Source organism: Stegodyphus dumicola, chromosome X1, assembly GCF_044657685.1.
Source record: "Stegodyphus dumicola isolate Sdum_Otavi_A_Nest chromosome X1, ASM4465768v1".
NCBI lineage: Eukaryota > Metazoa > Arthropoda > Arachnida > Araneae > Eresidae > Stegodyphus > Stegodyphus dumicola.
The window spans coordinates 176559447-176584332 of record NC_140780.1 but is presented as its reverse complement, the minus strand read 5'-3'; the positions used below and the strand labels follow the sequence as shown (position 1 = coordinate 176584332).

At 30.9% G+C, this 24886-nt stretch overlaps 1 protein-coding gene across 4 annotated transcripts in view; it reads right to left on the bottom strand.

Annotated features, from left to right (window-relative positions):
* Positions 1–2509: 2509 nt before the first annotated feature.
* The window catches only part of LOC118198324 (uncharacterized), a 408445-nt gene continuing 386068 nt past the window's right edge, over positions 2510–24886 (bottom strand). For all 4 annotated transcript variants that reach the window (XM_085808315.1, XM_085808318.1, XM_085808319.1 and 1 more), the window contains one exon: positions 2510–7347. In XM_085808315.1, the coding sequence (XP_085664441.1) occupies positions 7235–7347 (113 nt within the window). In that variant the 3' untranslated portion in view covers positions 2510–7234. The remainder of the gene's footprint in view (positions 7348–24886) is intronic.

The window sequence follows — 24886 nt, the reverse complement described above, 5'->3', positions numbered from 1 at the left end:
AACTTCAGAAGTAAATTTTTCCAGTTATTATTTCCTTTAAATCCTTGAATTTTTTCAATTTTCCTTTTACTTTGAGTAATAATCTCATTCTTTAAATAGACATGAAGGTAAACTTAGTTGAAAACTTACTTTCAAGATGAAATTAACATTATCTGTAGAAATACTTTCTATGCAATGTACTTTATTAATGAATTTAATAGGTCTAAACTTCAGCCCTTTTTTCATAAGCAGTGTAATCTCTTGATCTTGAATAATGTCCAGATTTTCCTGTTATAATATGCTTGTGCTGATCGTCAACAAAAGGCAGAAATTTTTCTTCATTACAAAATCATGGTGCTGCTACATCTTCTTCATTATGGTTAGAAATAAAACTACAGTACAAAGTCCGTAATCCCGACTCGTCGGGACTTCAGCTATTCTGGATTAGGTGTTTTTCCGGATTATAGATCATCAATTTAAATCTGGTAAGATGGCATGCAGAAATTATACAATTAAAAATATGAAACCATAATTTATGAAATAAAGAGCAACTATGATCTAAAGGGTATCAATATTTACCAAAAAAAAAAAAAAAAAAAAAAAAAAAAAAAAAAAAAAAAAAGCTTAATATTTATTTGTTTACTTTATTAAACATTTCTTTCAATGTTAAGTTGTTTAAGTTGCTTCGTTTTATGTGATAATACTTTCTCTTTAATTCTATAAACAGACATAATTTCTTGTTCAGTTACAAAGTTCCACTGTTCAAGTCCTGTAATTGCTGTGTCGAGAATACCAACTAACTTGTCAATCAAAATATTTTTGTTTTCTCTGTGACTTTCTTCACTATCGGAAGCGTGCTTGGGTAAAAGCTTTACTGGCTTTACGTGCATGCATAAGTTTGTGGCTTTGAGGTCTGGATTATAGATCATTTCGGATAATGGATGTCTGGATTACGGAGTTTACTGTACTAAGTTTTTTTGTTGTACTTGAAGCAAACCAAAGTTTTAGAATTTATTGCAGGAAATTTTTGTTGTTCCTCTTTAAAAATCTTATGAATTTGAAGATCACCATGGTTTTTATGTAGAAAGTTAATGGTACAGAATATTTTTTTTATATTTGGAAGAAGCACAGTTGAATTTGAGTTTTATGAAATCAAGTACTAAATCTTTAATGAGATCATTGCCTTTGAATTTATTGATCTTTGTGAAAAATTAGTTCTAAATTTCTGCTTGAATACTTTTCAAATATCTCTGAAAAGTATTCAAGCAGTACTTAGGAAAGTCAAACTTCCTATTCACATCAAAATTTCTGCATAGAAATTTTTATGAATATTAGTTCTTTTTCTTACTACAGGTAGAGGAAGCAATGTGCCAAAATATAAAATCTCTGATCTATGTTAAAATTTTGAAATTAGCACAAATTCAATCCAATTCAACTTCCTATTATTAATAAACAAATGTATTACAAATCAAATCTTAATTTCATAAAAATTTAACTACAGTTATTACTTTTTTTAAATAAATGTCACCATCACCATCAAATCACAGAATATGGAGGGAAAAAAAGCTATGATCTAGGAATGAAAGCTTCTCAAGATTTTGACCTTTACATGCATTTAATAAGCATATGCATACTTAGCATCAAATCAATATAAATGACCGATAAATATCTGCAAAAATTTCAGGTACCAGTTTTGCATTTAAATATATTATTAAACATACATGTAAAATTAGATTTTTGAATACTGACATAAGAAACACAGTTCAGGATATGCTAAAAAATATAGTCTGAAATTAGTATATATATGTGGGACATGGTATTTGCTCTTTCCTTCAGCTTGATATGACTAACATAACAGTAAAAATTTCATCAATTTTGATTCATTCAAATCAGACTCAATCAGAGAAAAATAAAAAATATGATTATGGTTAGGAAAAAGAGAGTAAATGTCACATTACAAAACCTGTTTCTTTTAAATTTGTAAATAATGTATAAACCTTATTAAAATGTTAAGAAAATTTGAGATTTATATTTCTTGTGGAGGTATGTTCTTTAAAATATGTAACTTATTATAGTAGTTGCTGAAGTTCAGCTACATTGTAATACTGATATGGCTAACTGTAGGAAAAATTAAGACCACAGAAGCTGTAACCGATTTCACAAGCATCAAATGAACAGAGAAATAACTTCCTATTCATAAAAAGATTATATATCTGCTGATGTAGTTTTAACATGTTTAATCACATAAAAAATATTATAATATTCAATCACAACAGCCTTTATGTTTCACAATCCCAATATTCAGATTTTGTCAGAACTAGTTTTCAGGAAAGCCTCAACATCACCAATAATGTGAAAATTCAACAAATTCATATTTTTGATAACTTTGATCTTTCTACAAGCAGAGATACCCATACAGTTGAAACAATATAACTTAAACTAAGAATTTTTGTATTCCCCTCAAAAAATGTTTCTTTAGATAGTTGAGAGGAAGAGTGTAGAAAAGAAAAGAAAGCTTTAATCTGATACATTAGATTGCATCAAAGTAATTCACATTTATTTGTATTACAGGTAGAAAAGTAAAAGATAAATAGTTCAAGATATGTTTCAATTAAATACCGAAAGATGAAAAACATGACTTCAAAAATTATCTGCACACTATTTTACATGTAGAGGGTATATATCAGTTAAAACTGATTTATTAAACAACATATTTCAGTACATACTGAAAACACCGGGACGTATATTACATTGATTGATATAAACAGTAATTTATCTGACAGTTCTAAAAAGTATTTACAACCAAATTTGAATAAAATAAGTGCCACATAAAAACAGGTATTTCATATACAAAATTCAAATTCAGATATCTGCCATTTAAAATTACGGCATACGTAACAACTGTACATATGACTTTTTCTAACTATACTTTCCAAGAATAGTTTGTTCACAATTGAAATTAGAATTTGATTGGCTTGGGCTATAATAAAAACATAAATTAATTCATTATAAGGTGACTTTAAGAAGGTAAGTTAAGTATCAATACATACTCATAAGATTAAGGTGAGTTATGTATCAAAACATACTTGTAAGATTTAAACTGACAATTTGAAAATTATATGATAAGCACATATTGCAGTTTCTAACATGAATACTTATAAATACACAGTACGAAAGAAAGCTATTTCAAAGATGGAATAATTTTAACTTCATGTTATGTTTTTTAACTTAATACACAATTAAGCATACAATTACATAGAAATTTCCAAGTGAAATTAGAGACACATATAATTATTTTGTTTAAATATGTCTTTTAGAAATTGCAGTAAGCTTTTACATTATTCATTAAGTCTCACCAAATGTTTTAATTCAACAGCATTCAGTCAATCAAATAGAATTATCAGAGACAGAAAACTAGCTACATATAAGCAACTAACAAACTTTTGACATTAATTTATGTACTTTTTAATGGTTTTCAACATATTACATACTTCTTGAATGAACTACAATTTCAGCCACATAGTTTACATTTGCATGTTGCATTTGCACACAGGAAAATTAAATAATCATCTTTTAAAACTAATTTTTAGTCTTCTTTCACATAAGGTTTACAGAAATCAAATCTTTAGTAATGAGAAAACATACTAATTGCAACTAGTCTTTTAAGCATTATTTTTATAATCTCATTTATCAGCAAAATATTTCTCATACCTAATCCTAAGAAATATCAGTTAACTGCACTTTAATGCATGAACACAATAACTAATTATAGTTACATCAGTGGCAGATTCACAAAGTGTACAGCAATCATATCTTCAGACACATGATCATTGCATGTTCATTGCTTAAAAACAATTCACTGATTTAGGGTGATCCTTGAAACAGCAGGGGCCTTCATGACTGTGACATGCAAATACATTGGAAAAAATGCTACCTACAGTCTGAAATACAATTGAAGTTTTTACCCATTGTTACCTTTGATGAGATAAAATATAATACTTTCATATAATAAACGCCCATTTTAAAAATGATATACTTTTAGACAGACAGGAAATAAAATCACAAACAATTTGCACACACAATTAGTAAAAACTCAGATGCAATTTTTAACTAATCAAATGAATGGAAAAGAGAACATACTGGATAACTTAAAATTTATAATTGAAATCTGAATCTGGATTTCCTCCTAGTCTGAAGATGCAAAATCCAAAAGATAAAACTTTTGTGATACATAGATTTATTAAGATTCTTATGCATTTTCAAAACATGTAGTTACTTGAAATTTATTAAATTTTATGCTAAATGGACATTACTGTTTTCAGAATCTAGCACTGCCTTCCTTGAAAATAAAAGAAAAATTCTTGTGTTCAGAACAAACAAATTTGGCACATTAAAAGTGCTACAAATCTGGTAGAAACTTACTTATGATGTTTACAGTTATGTACACTTTTAAAATTTCTAGACTATGCACAGTTTTGAAATATTTCAAAGGGGTAATTTATTGCATGAGAATCAAGCATATATGAAAATTTGTAGATTATCGTTTTCTACTACTCTCAACATTTCTTCATGTAGATTTAAAAACCTTACTTTTTATAACATGCAGCTCAGCTCCTTTCCTTTCACTGCTTAAAGAATTTTAAATATAAAACTCTACATGGTAACAACTAGTATTCAAAATTAGAATTAAAAAAGGTACTTTTCGATTATCTGCATAGCTCTGAAAAATACTCATGAGGCAATGCACCAAACTAACCCACTATATCACCAAACTAGGCAACCCATGATATCGGCAAAACGCATACAAATGTGGCAAGCGAGGCATGCAGAAGAGCCAATTCAGCAGAAATTAAATATTTACTTTTGTTGTATTAATAATGATCATTAATGTTTGTTTTTGTTGCAGTGAAGACAGTCATTAGTTTATTTTTGTGGCATTTAAGGCATTTTTTTTTCTTCTTGTAAGGAAATGTAATGGGACTGTGGAGCTTGCTGCCTAATGAAAAAAAAAAAAAAATTGTTTCTTCAGAAATACTGAGTTTTGCCAAACAGTAGACACTGCAAAAGCACCCATTCCATGACGCATTTCATAAGCAGTCAAGTTTATCAAAATTTATGCAATTCTCTGAATTTTTTAAGTAAAAACAGATTGTGTACAAAGATTACTGTGTATATGATTTACAGTATTTGCAATGCCAAATTAGTGCAATTCTCTGATATTTTTTTGAAGCTAACAACAGATTGCTGCATATATGCAAAGAGAAAAACAGTATGTGCTGTGTCAAGTTGTTGAACGATGCCAAATGTCGGCAATTTTCCGATGTTTTTGATGCTAAAACAGACTGCTGCGTACACGAGAACAACAGCATAAGAAAAATAAGATTATGGAAATTTATTATGGATGATTCTTGCATTTTTTTATTATGTTAATTGATTAATATTTTATTTAATCTTTAGTGAGCCACTATTTTTAAACTACTGTTGTCTTTCGAATCTCAGCTTGGTGAAAAATTATTTGCCAGTGGTTAGCGACTAAAAAAAAAAAGAAAAGGGTGTGAGCTTATAATCAGTAAGTACTGAGAAAAGTATCACTAGATGACATGTCAGAATAATTAATTCAAGAAAAGTTGGTTAATTGAATACCGGATTTCCTGAAAAAGCTACTTGCTTAATTTATGCAGTTCAAATTTACATACTTTAATTCTTTTAAATTACAAGAATGGGTTATTAGTATTAAGAATGGGTTTTATTAAGTAGCCCATAGTATTCTGGATAAAATGAGAGGTGCAATCATCTTGAAAATTAGAATTATGTATCTAAAGATGCTTTTAATGTAAAAAAAATTATAATGACATCTTATGACCATGATGCTATTCATTGCAACACAATTACACTACATACAAAATTAAATTTTGATAGCAAGGTTGAAATAGCAAAAGAAAACAATTGCTATTTTTATCATAAAAAAATTTACACTTTTTGAAGGTTTCTCATACTGATTTGCAATACATATCAACACACAAATGGAATATCAGGAACTTTTCATAGTTTAAGTTTGGTACAATTAACACAGAAAAGAGAAATTTAAGGATTCTGTGCATGAATAATTAATGACTTAAAACTGGCCACTTGTTTCAGCTTTGAAGCTTCCAAAAGAATAATTAATTTCTTTTTCAGTTCCTATTTAAAACAATTTTTCAGAAGTTTAAATGGAAGATTTTAAGCTAATCCATGACATGAAAGCAACAAATTGCCAAATTATACTCTATCAATAAATGATGAATAAGCTAAGCAAAGACATATTAATGAAAGAATCAACTATGATACATTTTTAATTACACAGTTGTATAGATTTTGCATTAATTTGTAAAATATATTTCAATTACTACATTTTCCTTGCAAGACATAGTAAATACAAAAAACGGGGTGGGGGGGCACAGAAGACGTAAAAGTGAATTCAATGTATGTGCTAATGATCATATCATATTTGGATGCATAATACATTCATGTATAGCTTTGACAGATTTCAGATTTGGACTGGGACAAAGATTTAACACAAAACATAAATAAAAGTTAAATACTTCTATAAAAATATGTATAAATATATAATAAAATGTGTGTTTCAATGCCCAGTGACTAGCAGTTAAGCTTAGGCATGACTAATCAACCATAAAAATTAAAACAAGCAAATATAGCAAATGGCAGTATCCATCCCCTGAATAATTTACAATAAAACAAACTAACACATGAATTTATAAATAACACACAAATAAAATACCATATACATGCATACATGAATATATACAATTGTTAAAAATTAAAACATTCAAGTTACTAATGTATGTTCTGTAATTATAAATACAACATCTATAAAAGGTAATTACAAAAAAAGTTAAAAGTGCTGTTCTAGTTAAAAAAAAATAGCTTAATTATTAAATGCTAACTCACTAAAAGCTGCCTTACAAATATAAAAACAGTGACAATTCTACAACAAACACATCGCAGATGAATGATGTAGTATTTCAGTTATGTATATCAGTTCATAATAAACAATAAATAATAATGATTTTACAAATAAAATCCTTCAGTAAATTGTTAACAAGTTGTATAATGAAACTGTGCAATTTAATAACTATGTACAAAAATATTTTGTACACTGAAACATACTTATTCACAAGTTTTGATACTACAAGGATTTATTTTTGGGAAAAAAGCTCTATGAAGCTTACTAAAAAACTGGAAATGTTGAATTCGATTATGTACCATCTTTTAACTTGTACAAGCCTTTCCGGACATAATGAACCAATGCAGAAAAAGGACTGTGCAAGCTTAAGCAACCGCATTCTTCATCTAGTTCCATAAAAAATTCTGAAATAGAAATTTAAATATTAATCAGCACTTCTACAAATTTACAGATGAATGCATTAATGAGGAAATGTTTAACAATAAAATGCCTCAGAATTTAATAACTAAAAAAATACATTAAGGACCAAGCTTAAAAATTTCAGAAAAATTCACAAATGGCCATTTCTAGAAGTAGAAGCTAGACTGCATTACAAAAGAAGATGATCATTTCCAAATGCTGAAGCAATACAAGGCAGAATGAAATCAGGACATAACATAGATAGAGCAAATTCTTTACACTGCCAAGAAAAAACTAAAGGATAAATTATTCACAGAAACTTATATAATCAAAACTTTGATGCCATATACTTTACATAATAAGACAAAACTACAAGGGTGTCTAAAATACTACAAACACAAAACATGCAATTCTTGAAAAATAATTTATCATAAATATTATGATAAACCAAGTGATAATGCCTCAAAAATGCATAAAGAATCATCACCAGTGGGATAAACCAAGTGATAATGCCTCAAAAATGCATAGAGAATCATCACCAGTGGAGCATTTTCTTTTACTATTCAAGCTGTGCAATTGCAAACAAATATTGAACCTCTGATTTATCAAAGGAAAATAAGTGGTCAAGAGATCCATAAGGTGTGGTGATTTTTGAAAGATATACAATCCTGCAGCATGTATGTTAAATCCCAACCTATTTTTTACATGTGACAATGAACTGCTAATTTTTTTGATATCCCTTCTTTTAACAGACAGCCACTACTTGATACTGTTGTGTTTCTATGACATTTGAACTCGGCAAATTACAATTTAGACTGTCCTGTTGGCCAGTAAAAAATCCTACACTGGGAGAAAACTGAGGATGGCTGCTTTGGCCACTATTGGAGAAAGATTTCCAACAATGCACTGGTTGCATCTGTGCACATATGGTTCTGCTATAATTGCTACTAGTAACGTTGATGCAGGAGTTTATTTTAGTGGGGCTGTTGGTGCGAATTGTACCAATTATGACGCTGAAATGGCTGCTGTTCAAATGGCCTTAACTGAAATCAGTAAAAGAGATAATCAGAACATTGTGACATTTAGATTCATAGGCCACTACGAAAAAAGCTTTTTCAGTCATACTTTCAAACAATGGATCTGCTCTAAAATAATAATCACAATGTTACTCTGCAGTGAATCCCAAGTCATTGTGGAATCATGAGTAATGAGTTTGCTGAAACTCTGGGCCATGGCTGGATTTGTCCTTCCTCAACCCAATCCTCCTGTTCACTATCACAATGTTAAGAGAATCATTTAACCCATATGTAGAGCTATCTTTGAGAACAGGGACTTTGTCAAGGGGAAGATTTGGGGTTCCCTGATGGAGAATCTCATTAATTGTGACTTACTGAGATGTGTTGGTTTCACTAACTTTAGATTAAAAACTGGACATGACTACCTCATGGCCAGATTTTGTTTAGCAGTTGCTCCACCTTGCCCATTAAGTGATACTGATGACATGTGCATTGATCATTTGGTCACTTGTTCTGGATTTAAGACAAGGCAATAGCTAATGCTGTAAATAATTTTTTGAATTGTATTGGGCTTCCCATCACAGACTGATGGTGGTCATGTCTAGGTTTGGTGTAGAATTAAAAGAAAAATTAAATTTTATGCAGACGCCAATGCTATGGGAAAGCTATTGCAAAATATACAGGAGAAAAATGTTTTCTTATATGCCCCCCCCCAAAAAAAAAAGACAACACTTGACATTTCAAGAAAGGTCTGGCTAAAATGTCGGGCCATTCCAGAGATCTTTACATCTCTCACAATGGACCTGATTCGGTATAAATGAGCTTAATGATCACAGCTTTTGACAACAAATCTTAGTGTTAAAAAAAAAAAAAAAGAGAATTTTAGTGCTAAGGAAGTGATAACATTATGCAATGACCCTTCTTAGAGTATAAAAATCATGATCTATAGCAAAGATTATCAACTGGTGGTATGCAAAGAAACAAAGTATTTTTAACTACAGTACAAAGTCCGTAATCCGAACTCGTCGGGACTTCGGCGATTCCGGATTATAGATCATCAATTTAGATCTGGTAAGATGGCATGCAGAAATTATACAATTAAAAATATAAAACTGTAATTTATGAAATAAAGAGCAATTATGATCTAAAGGGTATCAAGTTTTACAAAAAAAAAAAAAAAAAAAAGACAGCTTAATATTTATTTGTTTACTTTATTAAACATTTCTTTCAAAGTGTGCATGTGTAAAGTTTGAGGCTTTGAGGTCCGGATTATAGATCATTCCGGATAATGGATGAACGGACTTTGTACTGTATTAAATCAAAAAATTAAATACCCCAACATGCTGTTTAAGTACTGCCACTTGTAAATTTATGTGATCTGAGCTGTTTTCAAGGCCAACAGCCACTGACAGACTGTAGAAAAATAATCCGTTTTTATTTTCACAAATATTCTTTAAGCAATACACACAAAAAATTTGTCATAAATGATGTTTTTTAAAAGAGTAATGTATATTACTTTTAATAGGAAATAAAAAAATGTTCCTATAAGAAGATAATGGTGCCTCGTTAATTCTTTTAGAACTGATCGATTTATTAACATATTTATACTTTATGTAGCCACCATTTCTGGGTTCAAATTGTTCCATTTTGAATTAGAATCAGATTTACATCTATTTTCGGTCTCTAACAGCAGTCTCTTGTTGCTTTGTATTCCTTACTTTTCTACATGATGTGAGAAAACAGTCTTTTATTTTTGAAGAATTTGTAATGTATTGGGCATTTAAATACTTGTGGAAAAATAATAAAGCAAAACTAGATTTTCAAAATGGAATGAAGGCTAGGATTGACTAAGCAGAAAAGTGATGATTCACAGGTGATGGATCCAGGTCAATATACTAGCACTAAATATTGAAAATAAAATAAAAATTGCTTATAGAAAACATAGTGAAATTTATTTATCATTTGGGTCTACTTAGAATGGCTATGAAATGGACTCTCAACCTCAATGTGTTGTTGTTGCAGTGAACTATTATCCAATAAAAGTATAAAACCATTGTTTCTTAAAAGATATTTTGAATCTAAGTATGCCAAATTAAAAGATAAATCTGAGGAATATTTTAAGAGGAAATTAGCGGAGTTAAAAATAGTAAACAAAAAATGGAAGGTTCTGTTAATTCTTTGGAACATAGTTACTCAGTAAATCTAAAAACTGCCAAGACTGGGCAGGCTCACACTACTGAAGAGCGGCAGCTAAAAATAATGTTTTAACTTTATTCAATGAAAAAGCGGCTAATGGACTTAATAATATTCCATTATCAAATGATGCAGTAAGTCGACGAATTCGTGAGATGGCAAATTCAATAAAAAAAATTCAAAAATAAAACATGAGTGTTTCACATTGCAATTGGATGATGGAAGTACTGATATAACGAACGTTGTTCAATTATTAGTTTACAAATGTTTCGAAGAAGATAAATGAACTGTTGAACAGTATTTATTCTGTGAATCTCTTTATGGGCTGCAAAAGAAATTTTCAAAGTAACTGACAAGTCTTTATATGAGAATGATATGCCTTGGAATAAGTGCACTGCTGTATGCAGTGATAGAGCTCGGGCTTTAACAAGAAAACATTCCGGTGTTACTTCCAAATAAAGAAAGTCTCACCTGAAACTAAATTTACTCACGGCTCAATTCATCATGAAGCCTTAGTAGCCAAAACAGTTCTGCAAAAACCTGAAAATCATTTTGAATCAAGCTGTGAAAAATGTTAATTTCATTAAAAGCCGAGCTTTAAATTCAAGAATATTTATGATTTTATACCAAGAGATGGGCAGTGAACTTGAAACACTTTTATTACATTCCAAAGTAAGGTGAGTAACCAGTAAGTTTTAAATTGGTTTTTTGAACTTCGATCAGAAATTCAATTTTCCTGAGTGATTCAAAATTTGAATACCAAAATTGTTTATGTAGTGAATTATGGTTGGCGTGTTTAGCATATTTAGCTGATATTTTTGGAAAGTTTAATGAATTAAATTTAGACTACAATGATAAAGTGTTAATTTGTTTAACATTACTGATAAAAAAATGCACTGATAAAAAAAAACCTCGAGCTAATAATCAAAGAATTGGATATTATTTTAAGCATTTTACCACTTGTAGAAAGTTTTTTACCTAAAAATAAAAGAAGAATTAGCATTAAAAATCAGTTTTTTATTGACAAATAATTTCAACATGTATTTTCTCAAGGATTATGAAAAAGAAAACTGGATTAGAAATCCATTTTGTTCAAATGTACCTGAAATTTCAGCTTACGAAGAAAAAGAACACTAGCTAGAAATTTCCCGTGATTGAACTCTCTGAAGATTTCAAAAATAACACAGTTCATAAATTTTGGCTAAACATTAAAAAAAAAAAAAAAAAAAAAAAAAAAAAAAAAAAATTAAAAGCACTTTAAATAAAGCTATTAAATTTTTATGCCTTTATACACAACCTATTTCTGTGAACAAAGAATTATCTTCTATGTTATATCTGAAAAATAAATACAGAACAAAATTAAAAGTGGATCCTAATTTAAGGTTAAAACTAAGTGAAATAAGACATAAAGAAACTGATCTTTCTTAAATAGGTCCAAAATTCACACTAAGTTTTAGAATTAAAGTATTATAACCTTAATTTTGATAATTAAAATGGTAACCAATTTTTAATCTAATATTTTGATGTGTGCATATTTAAATACAAACAGCCAATAGATCACAAAATTGCAAAATATATATTTTTTAATATGTCTATTGAGAAATTAAAAAATAATCATGGTAAAATGTAATGGTGGTACTAAAACTTTTTTTTTTTTTTTTTTTTGTTTAGATGGTACACATTATTCAAAAGGTTCAGAACCACTGATCTATAGAATATATATCCTGAACTTTACAGGCACACCATATGCCAAATACCCTCTTTCAGAAACTCATCATATAGTTGAGCTTTGCATGGCCTAGCTTTATTGCCAATAAATGAAAAAATTTCTGACAGCTTCCCAAGAAAGCCTTACAAGGTCAAGAATTTCAATACAGGTAACCCTCAAAGAACACGAAAAATTGGTTCCTGTTCTTTGAAACCGTGTTGTTTGAGATTACAAAAAAGGGGATTCTGATTCAAGTGTGTGTGTGGGAATTACGTTTAAAATTTTTTTTTGTTAAATATAAAACTAAAAATATTTTTTAAATTCATATTGGTAAACACTTCTACAAAATCTTGTATTAAATAATTAAAATAAATTTTTAATTAGTTTACAAAAAAGGTTTTACATTAAATTTTAATTATCAAAATATAAAAAAATCTTGCAATACATTCCTTTTTTGAAATAGTCAGTTTGAATGCCTAGCAGACATCAAACCACACATCACTTTTTTGAATTAAAATTACATTACCATGCCATCTACTCCTCATCACTGGAGTCATCTAGGAACATTGTGTATTTAATATATTTCCTTGTAGGAGGTGAACCAAGAGATATGCTGAATATCCCATTGCTCAGTTTGTCTTCATCTGAATATCTGGCAGTACTACATGATGGTTTATTCCTGTGTTGCAATTTCTCTAAATAATTTTTATATGGCTTAATACTGTTCTTATGTTGTGCTGCAAATGCTGTTTTCTGTACCTTGCAATGTTCCTTTTTTGTTTAGAATATCTCCCATTTCTTTGCAAATGTAATGCATATTGTACATTGTCAACAGAAAAATTTTGGTTAGATACATTTTCATAATTTTCTTTATCCTCTTTAGTCGATGAATTTTAATTGGAGTCATACAATTTCTTTTGTAAAAATAGTTCATCAACATCTTCAGCGAACATATTATCAAACACTGTACCACATAGCGAACGTGCAGCATTAATTATCTGATTGTATTCGGTGTCTTTACATGAAATATTGGAGTCTTCATAAACTATATCCAGTAAAAGAGCTTTCCCACTAGCGATCCGTGTCAAAGCTTAACTCTTTTACGACCAATCCGCCCCACACGGCCCTACATTGAGACAACCAGAACCGCCCCAAAACGGCTGAGATTGCAATCTTGTTTTCTTCCCTCCCCTTAAGGTATGCAGTAGCAGGTGAAGTTTCCTCAAATGCATTGTATCAGTTTACTGCAGACAGCTTGTCCTAAGAGGTTTCTTATCCTTTGGTTGCCCGTGACATTTTGTTGTTGATTGTTTTTTGGTATGGTGTGCTTGCTTTAAACAGCAATAAAAGTGCAGTTTGAAAATTTAAAGATTATATATTTTTTAATAACTTTATTTCTTTGTATAAAAATAGCGGAAGTAAAATCTCAGTCATGATCATAACAAAGCCAGAAAGGCTTGTTGGTCTGACCTTCAGAATAGGTTTATAAAGAATGGGGTTAAAGGCTAATGGAATCTTTGTTAGAAAGTACAAAGGATGCCACTTGAAATCTTCACACCTATTTTCTGTATAAATGGACGGGGAGGGGAGGGGAGGAAATTTCTGTGAAAGTGGAAAAGTATTTCGAGCAGTTTGGTATTTTGAGGACACAGATTAAAGAAGGGTCTGGATTTCAAAGAGTTAAAGGTCACTTATAGATGAAAACACAGTATTCATGCGATCCAAGATTGAAAATTCTTTCCAAACTTGGGTAAGCGTCCAGAAAAAGAGACTTTTACAATGGACTTGGAATGCACCCAGAACTTTTTACTGCCAGAGAGAAAATCCTTCTTTCCTACTCAGCAGACGAAAAGAAGTCCACGTTTGGACAGCTAGAATTACTCAAAAACTATGTAGCTTGAAACCGTGTAATTCAGGGAAAGGTATCCAATTTCTTCAAGTACTGTGTTCTTCAGGGCTTACCATACCTTTCTTCGGGGGTGATCTTTGGGGATCACAATACCAGCATCAAAGACATACAGTGGTGCACAGTAATATGATTTCTCTCCAGATCATCAGGATCCATTTCTCTTATGTTGGAGAGATGACAGTGGGGCTCATACTCTCATCAGATGAAGACTCAATCAGAATCATTTGGGGTATGGGATCTTAGCTTTTCATTAAAAGAGAATGACTGTCCTAGTCTCAGTGTTCCAGAGTAACTGCCTGACTCCACAAAAAGTGGACTCTCTTCAACAATCTGTTGAGAATACATACTGCTAACCGCTGGGTGTAAAGATCTTGTTTTATTAGGCACCTGTTACAGTTTGTCTAGGAATTATTATTCCAGGTGCAGCACAGAGGTCCTAAGATCGCTCACTAGAAATCATTCTTTTATGGCATCATGCATTTAATGGCAGAAGTTGAGCCTTTGTAGCTACTGGGACTCTTAAATGACCTTGGCTAAGCTTCATGATGATAGTACCTGCATTTTAGAATTAGTACCATAAGCCTGACATCTCAATTTGAAATCCTCAAAATCAAACATGTGAACTCTACTGACAATAGTCAGCCCCAAGTTTATCGAGTGTTCTCCATCTCAATCCACTGTTAATCGACTCCCAGAAATCAACTGAAATCAGTCTGTTTTGTGGTTTTTCTTGCAATAAACAGAATTTTATTGATGAATTTCACATATATAGAAAATGATGCTTTCATGTTTTCTTACAAAATGCACCCTTTTAACATAAAAATTTACATTACAATTTCCGAAATTATATATGACAATAAATTTTTAAATATTAGTAGCCGCTGTTTTGAATTATTGCAAAAAATGTGTTTGTAACTTTAATTTTGGCACAAATATATATTTAAACTATCAAAATCTTAAAGTAGTGGATATATAAATGTTATGCTAAGAGAGCAGATCTTTTGAAAAAAAAAAACTTGCTGAGATATCTGCTAGCCTTTCATAAAAATGTCAGAAATGAGAGAAGGGAGAGGAAAGTTTAAATAATCCAGGAAAATATGTTTTAGGCTTCAGCTTGGTCTTTTTTTTTTTTTTTTTTTTTAAAGCTTGCATTAATAAGTTCAGGTAAGTAATCTGGATGTAAGGTAAAAGAAGAAGTGAAAGGAAGAGAGAGAGTGTGTTTCTCTGCAAGCATCACATTATACAACTCAAGAAAACAAAAGTACTGATTGAGATTTATTGAGAAAACCATGATAAACTGTACGAGATATTCAACATATGCATAAGAAAATACTTTTTTTATGCGTAAATAAGCTTGTTTATAGAGTAATAAAAAAGAGATGTAACTGCTTTGAGTCAAACAACCATACATGCCCCATGGATGGGCTGCAGTATGCTAGCATGATATAAGCTGTTGGATATTTGTGAGCAACTCAGAGTTGTGTGGATTATGCTCAAGAAGAATAATTTATTAAAACTCCAACGTAAGACATTTTTATTTATGTTAAAAATGTTGCAAAATTCTAAGAAAAAAAATTTAGACTGATTACCAATAATTTGGAAGAGACTGTAACATTAGATTTAAAGGTCAGATTTAATAACAATGAAAATGATGAAAAGTTCTAGAAACGCTCCAGATATTGTAAAAGAATTATGTTAAGTTATAACTGATGATTAAGTCTAAGGCTAAAAATAAAATCAGAAGCATAAAATAAGATTAAAGCAGAAGAAAGATATAATGAAAAGCAAAGAAAAATTAGATTTAACATGCAAAAACTTTAATTTAGATAAATGAAATTCATATTTGAATATTTTAGTAGGATCTGAAACCAAAGCATCAGTTGAATCATTGATAAAAAGCATCAAAACATCCAGTTTAGATAATTTTTAAAAAGGCTAACTGAGAATCTACTAAAACACATGTATAATTTATATCAAAGACTGACAACTAACCAAGATTATTATTATAAATTAAGACGTGTAATAGATTTCACATCTTTCATTAAAAACTGATAGCTGCAGAGAAATTTTATGAAACTCTTGATTCTGAAATTGCATTGCACATAAGTGTTCAGGAATGTGACAACTGGTATACAAGTTTTGAATTAAGCAAAGAATGTGATATGTTTTTCACATTCAGAAGTAAACATTTTAGTTATCAAAACAACTTACAAAGGTCATAGAGTAATCCTAGTTACAGAATTTCATGTAACTTAAAATTAATTGATGACTGAAGTAAAATATCATCAAGATTTTATATATCAAGTCACAGCCATCATCCAGAAATTAATTTTAATTAAATTTTTAAGGTTGATACAAGTAATTACTTGATTTGCAAAATAAATTTTATGCACACTGGACTGAAGCAGGAGAAATTACAGATCAATGTTTATTTCACTCTTATTGAGTAAAACTCATTGATAGATCTGTGTGAGATGCTCAAGTCAATATAATTCAGAAGTACTATTCTAGTTTCTGTCCTAAAATAGTAAAATAGAACAGTTGTGTTATTTCTGAAAAAGGCTAATTAAAAAAAAAAAAAAAAAAAAAAAAAAAAAACTTCAACTCAGACGCATAAGATGAATAAACCTAACAAATATTTAGAGGACATAAATATGCAACATTTAAATGAGGATAGACCAAAAATTTATTCCATTTGTTTTCAAGGAAAGTGCAAACTGTTGATATAAGCTAACAAAATTAGGCTGATTCTGATGATGAAAGAAATAAAATTAACAATTTATAAAATTCCTAAAGGGATAAAAAGTAAAACTGTTGATAAGTAAAAGAATAAGAACTCGGTCTAACTGAGCCATATAATGCTGATACAGCTTATCAAGTTATTTATGTCAGCACAAGAAATGCATGGCCCTTGCTACAGATTTTTGATTAAATGCAGTCATTTCAAATGATGACTTTCTCATAGAAAATATACAGACATAAAAAAATTACACAGAATGTGGATCCCAATAATTTAAATATTTTGAAAAGAAGAAATATCATTGCTAGAAATATGGTGTACTTTAAAAACACAATAAAATGAAAGCCTAACTCTCTGGCATTCAACTAACCAGAAAGCTAAAGTAACTGGAGACTTAACAAAAAAATTACTCAATTTAAAGACTCGTAAAGGCATCATAAGATGACTACTACTGGGAATACTGTTTATACCAACTAAACTCTGAATACAGTTATACAGCTTTCATTCAGATGTTGTTTACAACCCGATCATTGCATCCATAGCATTATTCCAAGGATTCTTCCTTAGAAGTAGAGACCCCTCATAGATGCCTTTCCTAATGTACCATTTTCCGCAAACAAAAAAATTGTCATTAGACAGTGCTAATAATGGATAAGAATTATGCAACAAATCTCGCCATGGTTTTATGTAAATCCAATTATTTCTTAATAAGCTGGTTAAATTTTCTATACAGAAGGAATGTAAGTTAGTGGCTTTTTATCTATTTTTCCCTAGCATTTTGAAAAAATGATTAAAATTTGAGACCTACCTTCTATGACAGAGCAAGAAGGGAAATATTTCCAAAATTAGGGATTGTGGCATTGAGAAGCAGTGTGTCAACGGGCATGACATGCAACCTTATCAGAGAATGGCTAAACAATGCATATCAAATGATAAGCGATTCAGTATCTTGTATGTGTTGATTATCTAATTAAATAAAGAGCAATCTGTTTCTTCAAACCTCTCCCAATAAAACTGGCTGGATCACTGTCAACTTTCACGGGTGATGAGATTTCATATTCAGTTATGATGTCTTACATTTTATTTGTTAAAGGCCTATAAAAACAAGTCAGTTTTTTTGTTTGAAGTACAATTTTCTGGAATTCTTGCATAATTTTAAATGCAGGCTATTGATAACAAACTGAGTGTTTTCAAAACTTTAAACCAGAAATTTTTTCTTCCATTCATTATGGTTTACAAATTGCAGCTGAAGCATTTAAATATAGTTCTTAAATGAGGATTTATCATACTACAAGGACTTCAGTAGAGCATACAGATATTATTATTTATTCAACGGACTGGAAATCTCATTACAAACATCTAGATGTTGCATTATAAAACTGAAAGATTTTCATTTCGCTGAAACATGTTTTCAAATTCACAAGTAAAGGATCCAGAATATTTGACCTCGATCAAGCAAGTACTTACCCTTCCCAGGTGAACTGAAACCTATCAAGGCTTTGAAGTCTACTCAGACCAAAACTTAGCAGATTACTGTGTTTATGCAGTTATTACAGAGAATATATTAAAAATTATGTTCAGCTGGAGTATTGAATTATAGAGTTAACTAAGAAGCAGGTACCAGAGATGATGCTACGTTCGGAATTCTAAGACACAGCTTTCCAAAAACTTGTATACTTAAGAATGTATCGAACTTGTACACAACGATTAAAAGAAAGATTTTTATTTTCCAGACAGATGATTCTTCGACTGAAGTGCATAGTTGCTTGTCACAATGAGATGGCAATGGTAAATTATATCCTATACGTCTTGCAAGTTAGAAACTTACAGAACTCAGAAGAAATAATCAGTGACTGAAACAGAAGCTTATACTGTAATTTAGAGTTGTCAAAATCCAAACTTGGATTTTTTCTTCGCCTACTGAACTCAATTGCTTATAGGCTGCTTTAGACTGCTTATAAGCCAATAACTTATGTAATTAAGATGCTACACATTCTGAAAACATAAAAAATTCATACTGATCTAGTGGAAAGTTGAAAAATGCTGATTCTCTGTCCAGACTTGCACAAGAGTAGTATATTGAAATAAACTTATAAACTTTTTTACGTGACAGAAGAACTCTTTAAAGAGCTATTTTAAGCCCTTCTAGATGACAGCAAGATCTCCTAGCCTGTCGCTATGAGACGGAGCACTGAGCTTTTATAATGTATGCAAAGGATGGCAATGCTCAATTGCTAAGCCTAATTTTGCTAAAAAATTCGGAAGAAACTCATTTTTATACCAGTTAACTTATTTTTTCAAATATTGCAGAAAATGCATTTATCTTTTGCTTCCACCCTGGGGTTTGACACAGAGAAGAATTCTATGAAGCTACTGGCTAGGGTTTCTACCTAGGCAGTCTGGACCATGGAAGTATACAATTTATGAACCTACTGGTTCCAGAATTTGGGGTTGGATTGTCTATATGGTTTGACCTTGAGAACTGGTGTAAGACCTAGAACTGACAGTTCTGTAGCTCATTGTGGCATGGCACCGAGTTTGCTGGGTAATGTCCTGAGGTGACAGGCAGACTGCATAGTACCAGCGTAGCATTTAGATGACCAGCCCTTCATCTCTTCGCTCCGCAATCTGCATAGTGCATTGAGCCTTGTGAGCCCAACGACCTCTGCCTGAAATGGGGAGTAACTATATAGGCAAACCCTGTTGTGTGACCTTGAATGGATGCGGTACAAGTAAACCTCAAATAATAGTTATCCTTATGCTTGGTGAAAAAGGAATTTTAAAACAAACATTCAGCGTTTGTTAAATTAAAATATTTAATATATAAAGAAACAAACCTATATAGGCACATCCACACACACATACATATTTTTACAATGAAATTTAAAATTTGGTTTAAAAAAATCTGTGTGATATATTCTGAAGTGTGGATCCACACACATTCCTACATTACAATCTTTGCACTTAACCCTCCAAGTATGGCTAGATTTTGATGCATTCTGGTCCTGAAATACACGGCAATTTTTTAAAATATTTTTTCTATCTTCATATATAACTATCCACATCTTTATAAACAAAATTAGTATAACACAGGAATTTTAATAGTTTTTTAATTTTTAAAAAACATACAATATGGTACTCGCACCAAATGCGAGTACCATATTGTATGTACATGGCGAATAAAGTTTATACTATCATCACTAAACCGTATTGATGATTGTATATAGCAGAAGAATATTTGTCAAAGATTTTGTCGATCACAACTGGCTTGAAATCAATAAGGACTTTTTTCATGTTTGTTATTTTTCTGTATATTATATACAAATTCACACTGTTTGATTCAATATATAGAAAAATATTTTCTTATAATATTTAATTTTTTTTCAGGTACTAGGGCAGTACAACATCTCCTGATTGCATCTGTTGATACCACCCATTGTAAAGTTATAATCACAAATCACTTTTGGCTTTAGTTTTCTTTTGCCGTCCCTGAATAAACTGATACAGATGATGCATCATGAAAAGAACTAAGCACATTTACTATTTTCTTATCATTCCATAATGAAAGAAGCTACAGCATTGATTGTGTTTAGCTGTGAAGAAACGATAGTACTCCCTTACAATGATATAAACCTATAATGCCATCTAGGTGCAAAACGAAATGCAAAATATAAATAATACAATATTCTCTGCTTACACGGAGAAAAAGCAGGATCCACATTGAAAATAAGAGAACTAAACTTTGCATACGATATCTCCATGCAGCCCGTATTACGAGACGGATTTCGTATCCCATAGAATCGTGGGGAACGTACGCAAAGGGTTAAAGTAAGATGTTTTTCATGAAGCTTGCTTCTTCTGCATATTTTGAGAGCAAACTATATATCTTCTCTTCATTTAGAATTAGAGATGGAAAATGCCTTTCTGAAAGGAAAAATGGTATTTCTGTTCTTGACATGATCCTCTTTGTAATCTGTTCGATTTTTTTAAATAAAAACTAAAGTAATGGTGTGTTCTACCATTTTTTACATTGTCCAAAACATAGTATTATAGATCATAATGTCAAGGAGCCCCAAAACAATTTTTTATACCATATGAAAGAATTTCTATGAGATGGATAATGAGTAATGACTGCATCACTAATATCCACTCCTATATTTTTATTGTACTGCAATATACAGCTTGGTCTTAACTTTCTCTCATTCTGTAATTTTGTTTACCAAGATTTCTAAATTGATGTCCATATACGTAGTTAAAAGCATTACTTCTTTCGTTTTATCTTTAAATGCAATCAGATACATATTTTTACTATACATCATCTCATCAATTTTGATGGGAAATTTTTTGGCAGACCTTTTTTTGTCTTCAAGATTGTAACACAAACATTCGTTTTTTGTGTCATATAAATCTAATGCGAGTGAAGTGAAAAAAACCTATCCAGATATAAGTTGTATACTTTTCCCCAAAAGATCACTTTTTTTAAAGTTTTAACAAAGTTTTGCCACATACACCACCTCTCACTACAAGACTTTCCCTGTACATTATTAAACAGTTCCAAACATAATCTATATCAGATTCACTTAGTTTATATATCTTGATACCATATCAGGATCGTTTCTATGGAATGTACTGTCTAAAGCCCAGCATGCCTTTCCACATACACAAGATTCATATACAGACACTTTTTTCCAGTTTACATACATTTTAAATTTTTAGTACAAGTGGCTCAATAATTGATTTCAGTCTATACAATTTTTAGCACTAACATCTGGTGTAAAGTGAAGATATCGATATACAATAAAAGTCCAGAAGTTCGCAAAGCTTGGGACCAGAGGTTGCGCGGATTTTAAGATTTTGCATATTTCAGGACAGAAAAGATAAAACATAATATTCGGACTAAGAGTGCAAAATAAATAAGGCGTATTAGATACATTTAATTAAATTATTATATACATTATTGCAATAATTTATTATATGCATTAAATTATTATTACATATATAAATTGATTATATTATTCATTGTATTATATGTACACAGCATCGAGGTTTGCTGATTTCACCTCATGCAAAGCGAAAGCATGTTTCAATGTTCATCTGACAAAAAGTGGAATTACTGCAAAAAATGGATAAGGCATATCCATCTCAAAATTATGCGAGGAGTATGACATTGAAAAGTCGACTGTATATGACATAAGCAAAAAGAAAAAGGAACTTTTTGAACTTTTTGTGGATTCCGACACCCCACTTGCAATAAATAACAGAACAAGGATTCGTTATGCTAAAAGTGACGATCATGACAAAGTGATGATTGAATGGGTCAGACAGTGTTGCAGTGAGGGTGCGCCAATGATGGGTCCTATGCTAATGGCTCAAGCCAAAATATTTCATGAAGAAATGAACTTAAACACTGAGTGCACATATTCAACAGGTTGGTTAACCAAATTAAAAAATCACGATGGTTTAAGACAATTAAAAATTTCAAGTGAAAAAGCTTCAGCTGATATTGAAGCTGCTGAACAATTTGCAGATGAATTCATTGAACCCATTATTACTAGTGAACAATTATCTCCAGAACAAATTTACAATGCTGATGAAACTGGTCTTTTCTGGCAATATGTACCACGAAATACCTTGGCAACCTCTACAGAAAAAGGCTCCAACTGGTGTCAAAGATTCCAAAGCAAGACTAAGCATGCAGAAGTGATACAGGAACGCACAAATGTAAGCTTTTCGTAATCAGAAAAAATACATGACCTTGAGCATTTAAAAGGCGTAAAAATGTTCCCTGTTATATGCCGTGCAAATAAAAGAGCACAGATATCATAAGTGTTAATGAATAATTGGTTTGAAAGTCTTTTCATACCCGAGGCTCAGCAGAATTTGGTTGGTTTATCTGATGATGTGAAAATTGTCCTAATTGTAGACAAGTAATAATAGCTGTGAATTTGAAGGTTTTTTAGCATTGCAAACTAAAGGTGAAATTTTCCAGTTATTGGATTTTGTTAAGAAATGTGGGGAAGCGGTAATAAATGAAGATGAATGATATAACAGAAGTTTTCAATTGCAACGACAATGCCCCAATCATCAATAAATTAACGGACGGCAAAATCTGTAGTATGGTTCTCTAGCTCCAGAAAATGCCTCTTCCGATAGTGAAGAAAGTGACAAAGAGGTTATTGAAAACGAAAAAAAATTCGATTTACAAGTTAGTTGGTATTCTTTACTCAGCAATTACAGAACATGAACAGTGGAACTTTGTAACTGAACAAGAAATTATGACTGTTTATAGAATTAAAGAGAAAGTATTAGGGGGGAAAAAAAAGAAGCAACTTAAACAACTTACGTTGGAAGAAATGTTTAATAAAGTAAACAAATAAATATTAAGTTTTTTTGGGCAAATTTTGATACCCTTTAGATCATAATTGCTCTTTATTTCATAAATTATGGTTTCATATTGTATAATTTCTGCATGCCATCTTACCAGATTTAAATAATGATCCATAATTCAGAAAAACCCCTAATCCGGAATCCTCGAAGTACTGACGAGTCCAGATTACAGACTTTGTACTGTATATAATCAAGCATTACTATTATAACTATAATAGGAGTTGTTTTATCCACTGAAGATTGAGATCAGAATCTGTGCAATCTGGACTAAAATATGTCTTTTTTTTTTCAGACATTTTGCAGCTAAGCAAAAGAAAAATCTATTTAATGATATTTTTAAATAAATTCAGATATTTTATATTTATTTAAAAGCATTTATAAGCAAAAAATATGTGCATTAAATTTTGTGATGGCATGTCATCGTATTGCTAGAATTAATCTCAGGATTATGCCAGAGAAAATTTCCTGAAATTTGAAAGTATTATTTACTAATAAATAAATTTAGAGAGAAGCAGCAATATTAAACCACACAAATAACATTAAAGTAAAGATAATTATTTAAAAATTGAATTAGAATAATCAACGATAAATGGTTAGTCTAGGTGACTGATTTACTATTTTTTTTTATTTTACTGGAAAATGACAAATAAGGCATTTATTAAAAAAAAAAGGGGGTTAAAAAGATTTTGCAGGAAAATTCTAGTACACGCTACGGCCTCGGCACGATTTTGAAAATTTTCGCCAACACCAAAATGACGCGTTTACTGCTTATCATAATATCCCCAAATCTCATGTATACAGTACATGGAGGCTATTCTAACCTCCATAGTACCCTATACTAGGATTAAACTGATTTGATTTTATACGAGAATACATATTTTCCTTAGTTCAACATGCACTGCATATGCGCATGGGAGTCTCTCGATACTCGAGGTTACTGGAAACCAAAAGTTGCTGGAAACTTGCTTTGCCTTTCTAAAAAAACAATCTGATTGCAGCTGCAAAAATTGGCTCTATGCCAGCTGGCCGAATGATGCTCACGCAATACATAATTCGCCAAGAATGTGATCGCTTCCAACGTCGGCGCAAAACTCGCTCTTTGGGGGGGGGTATAGCTGTATGAAATTCCCTGACTTTTCCAGATTTTGACTAAAACATTTAAATTCCCTGATTTTTCCCTCAATTTTTTTGGTCAATTTTCGAATTCCCTGACTTTTTCCAGTTAGTGTGGCAACCCTGCTCTTAATGTCCTTCCTCTCCAAAAACCGAAAATGTTACATTCACGCAAAAGAAAAAACACTACTTTATGCATGAAAAGAAGAAACTAGGTAAAACTGGCACTGATACGAGATAATCTTCCATCAGAAAGCCACTCGAAAGAAACACAAGAGCATAAAGACCAAGTATGCTTGTTTGCATTACTGAAGCCTCTGTCTACTCTTCAGAATCAAATGAAATAATCCATGGTCAAAGTTCAGGTATCATAATTCCCATTTAGCTTGCTACCATGCACATAGGGCACCATCTGTTAGAATTAAAAATATTTACATTTCATTCCATATGATTATTACATATATGTTACAACAGTCTA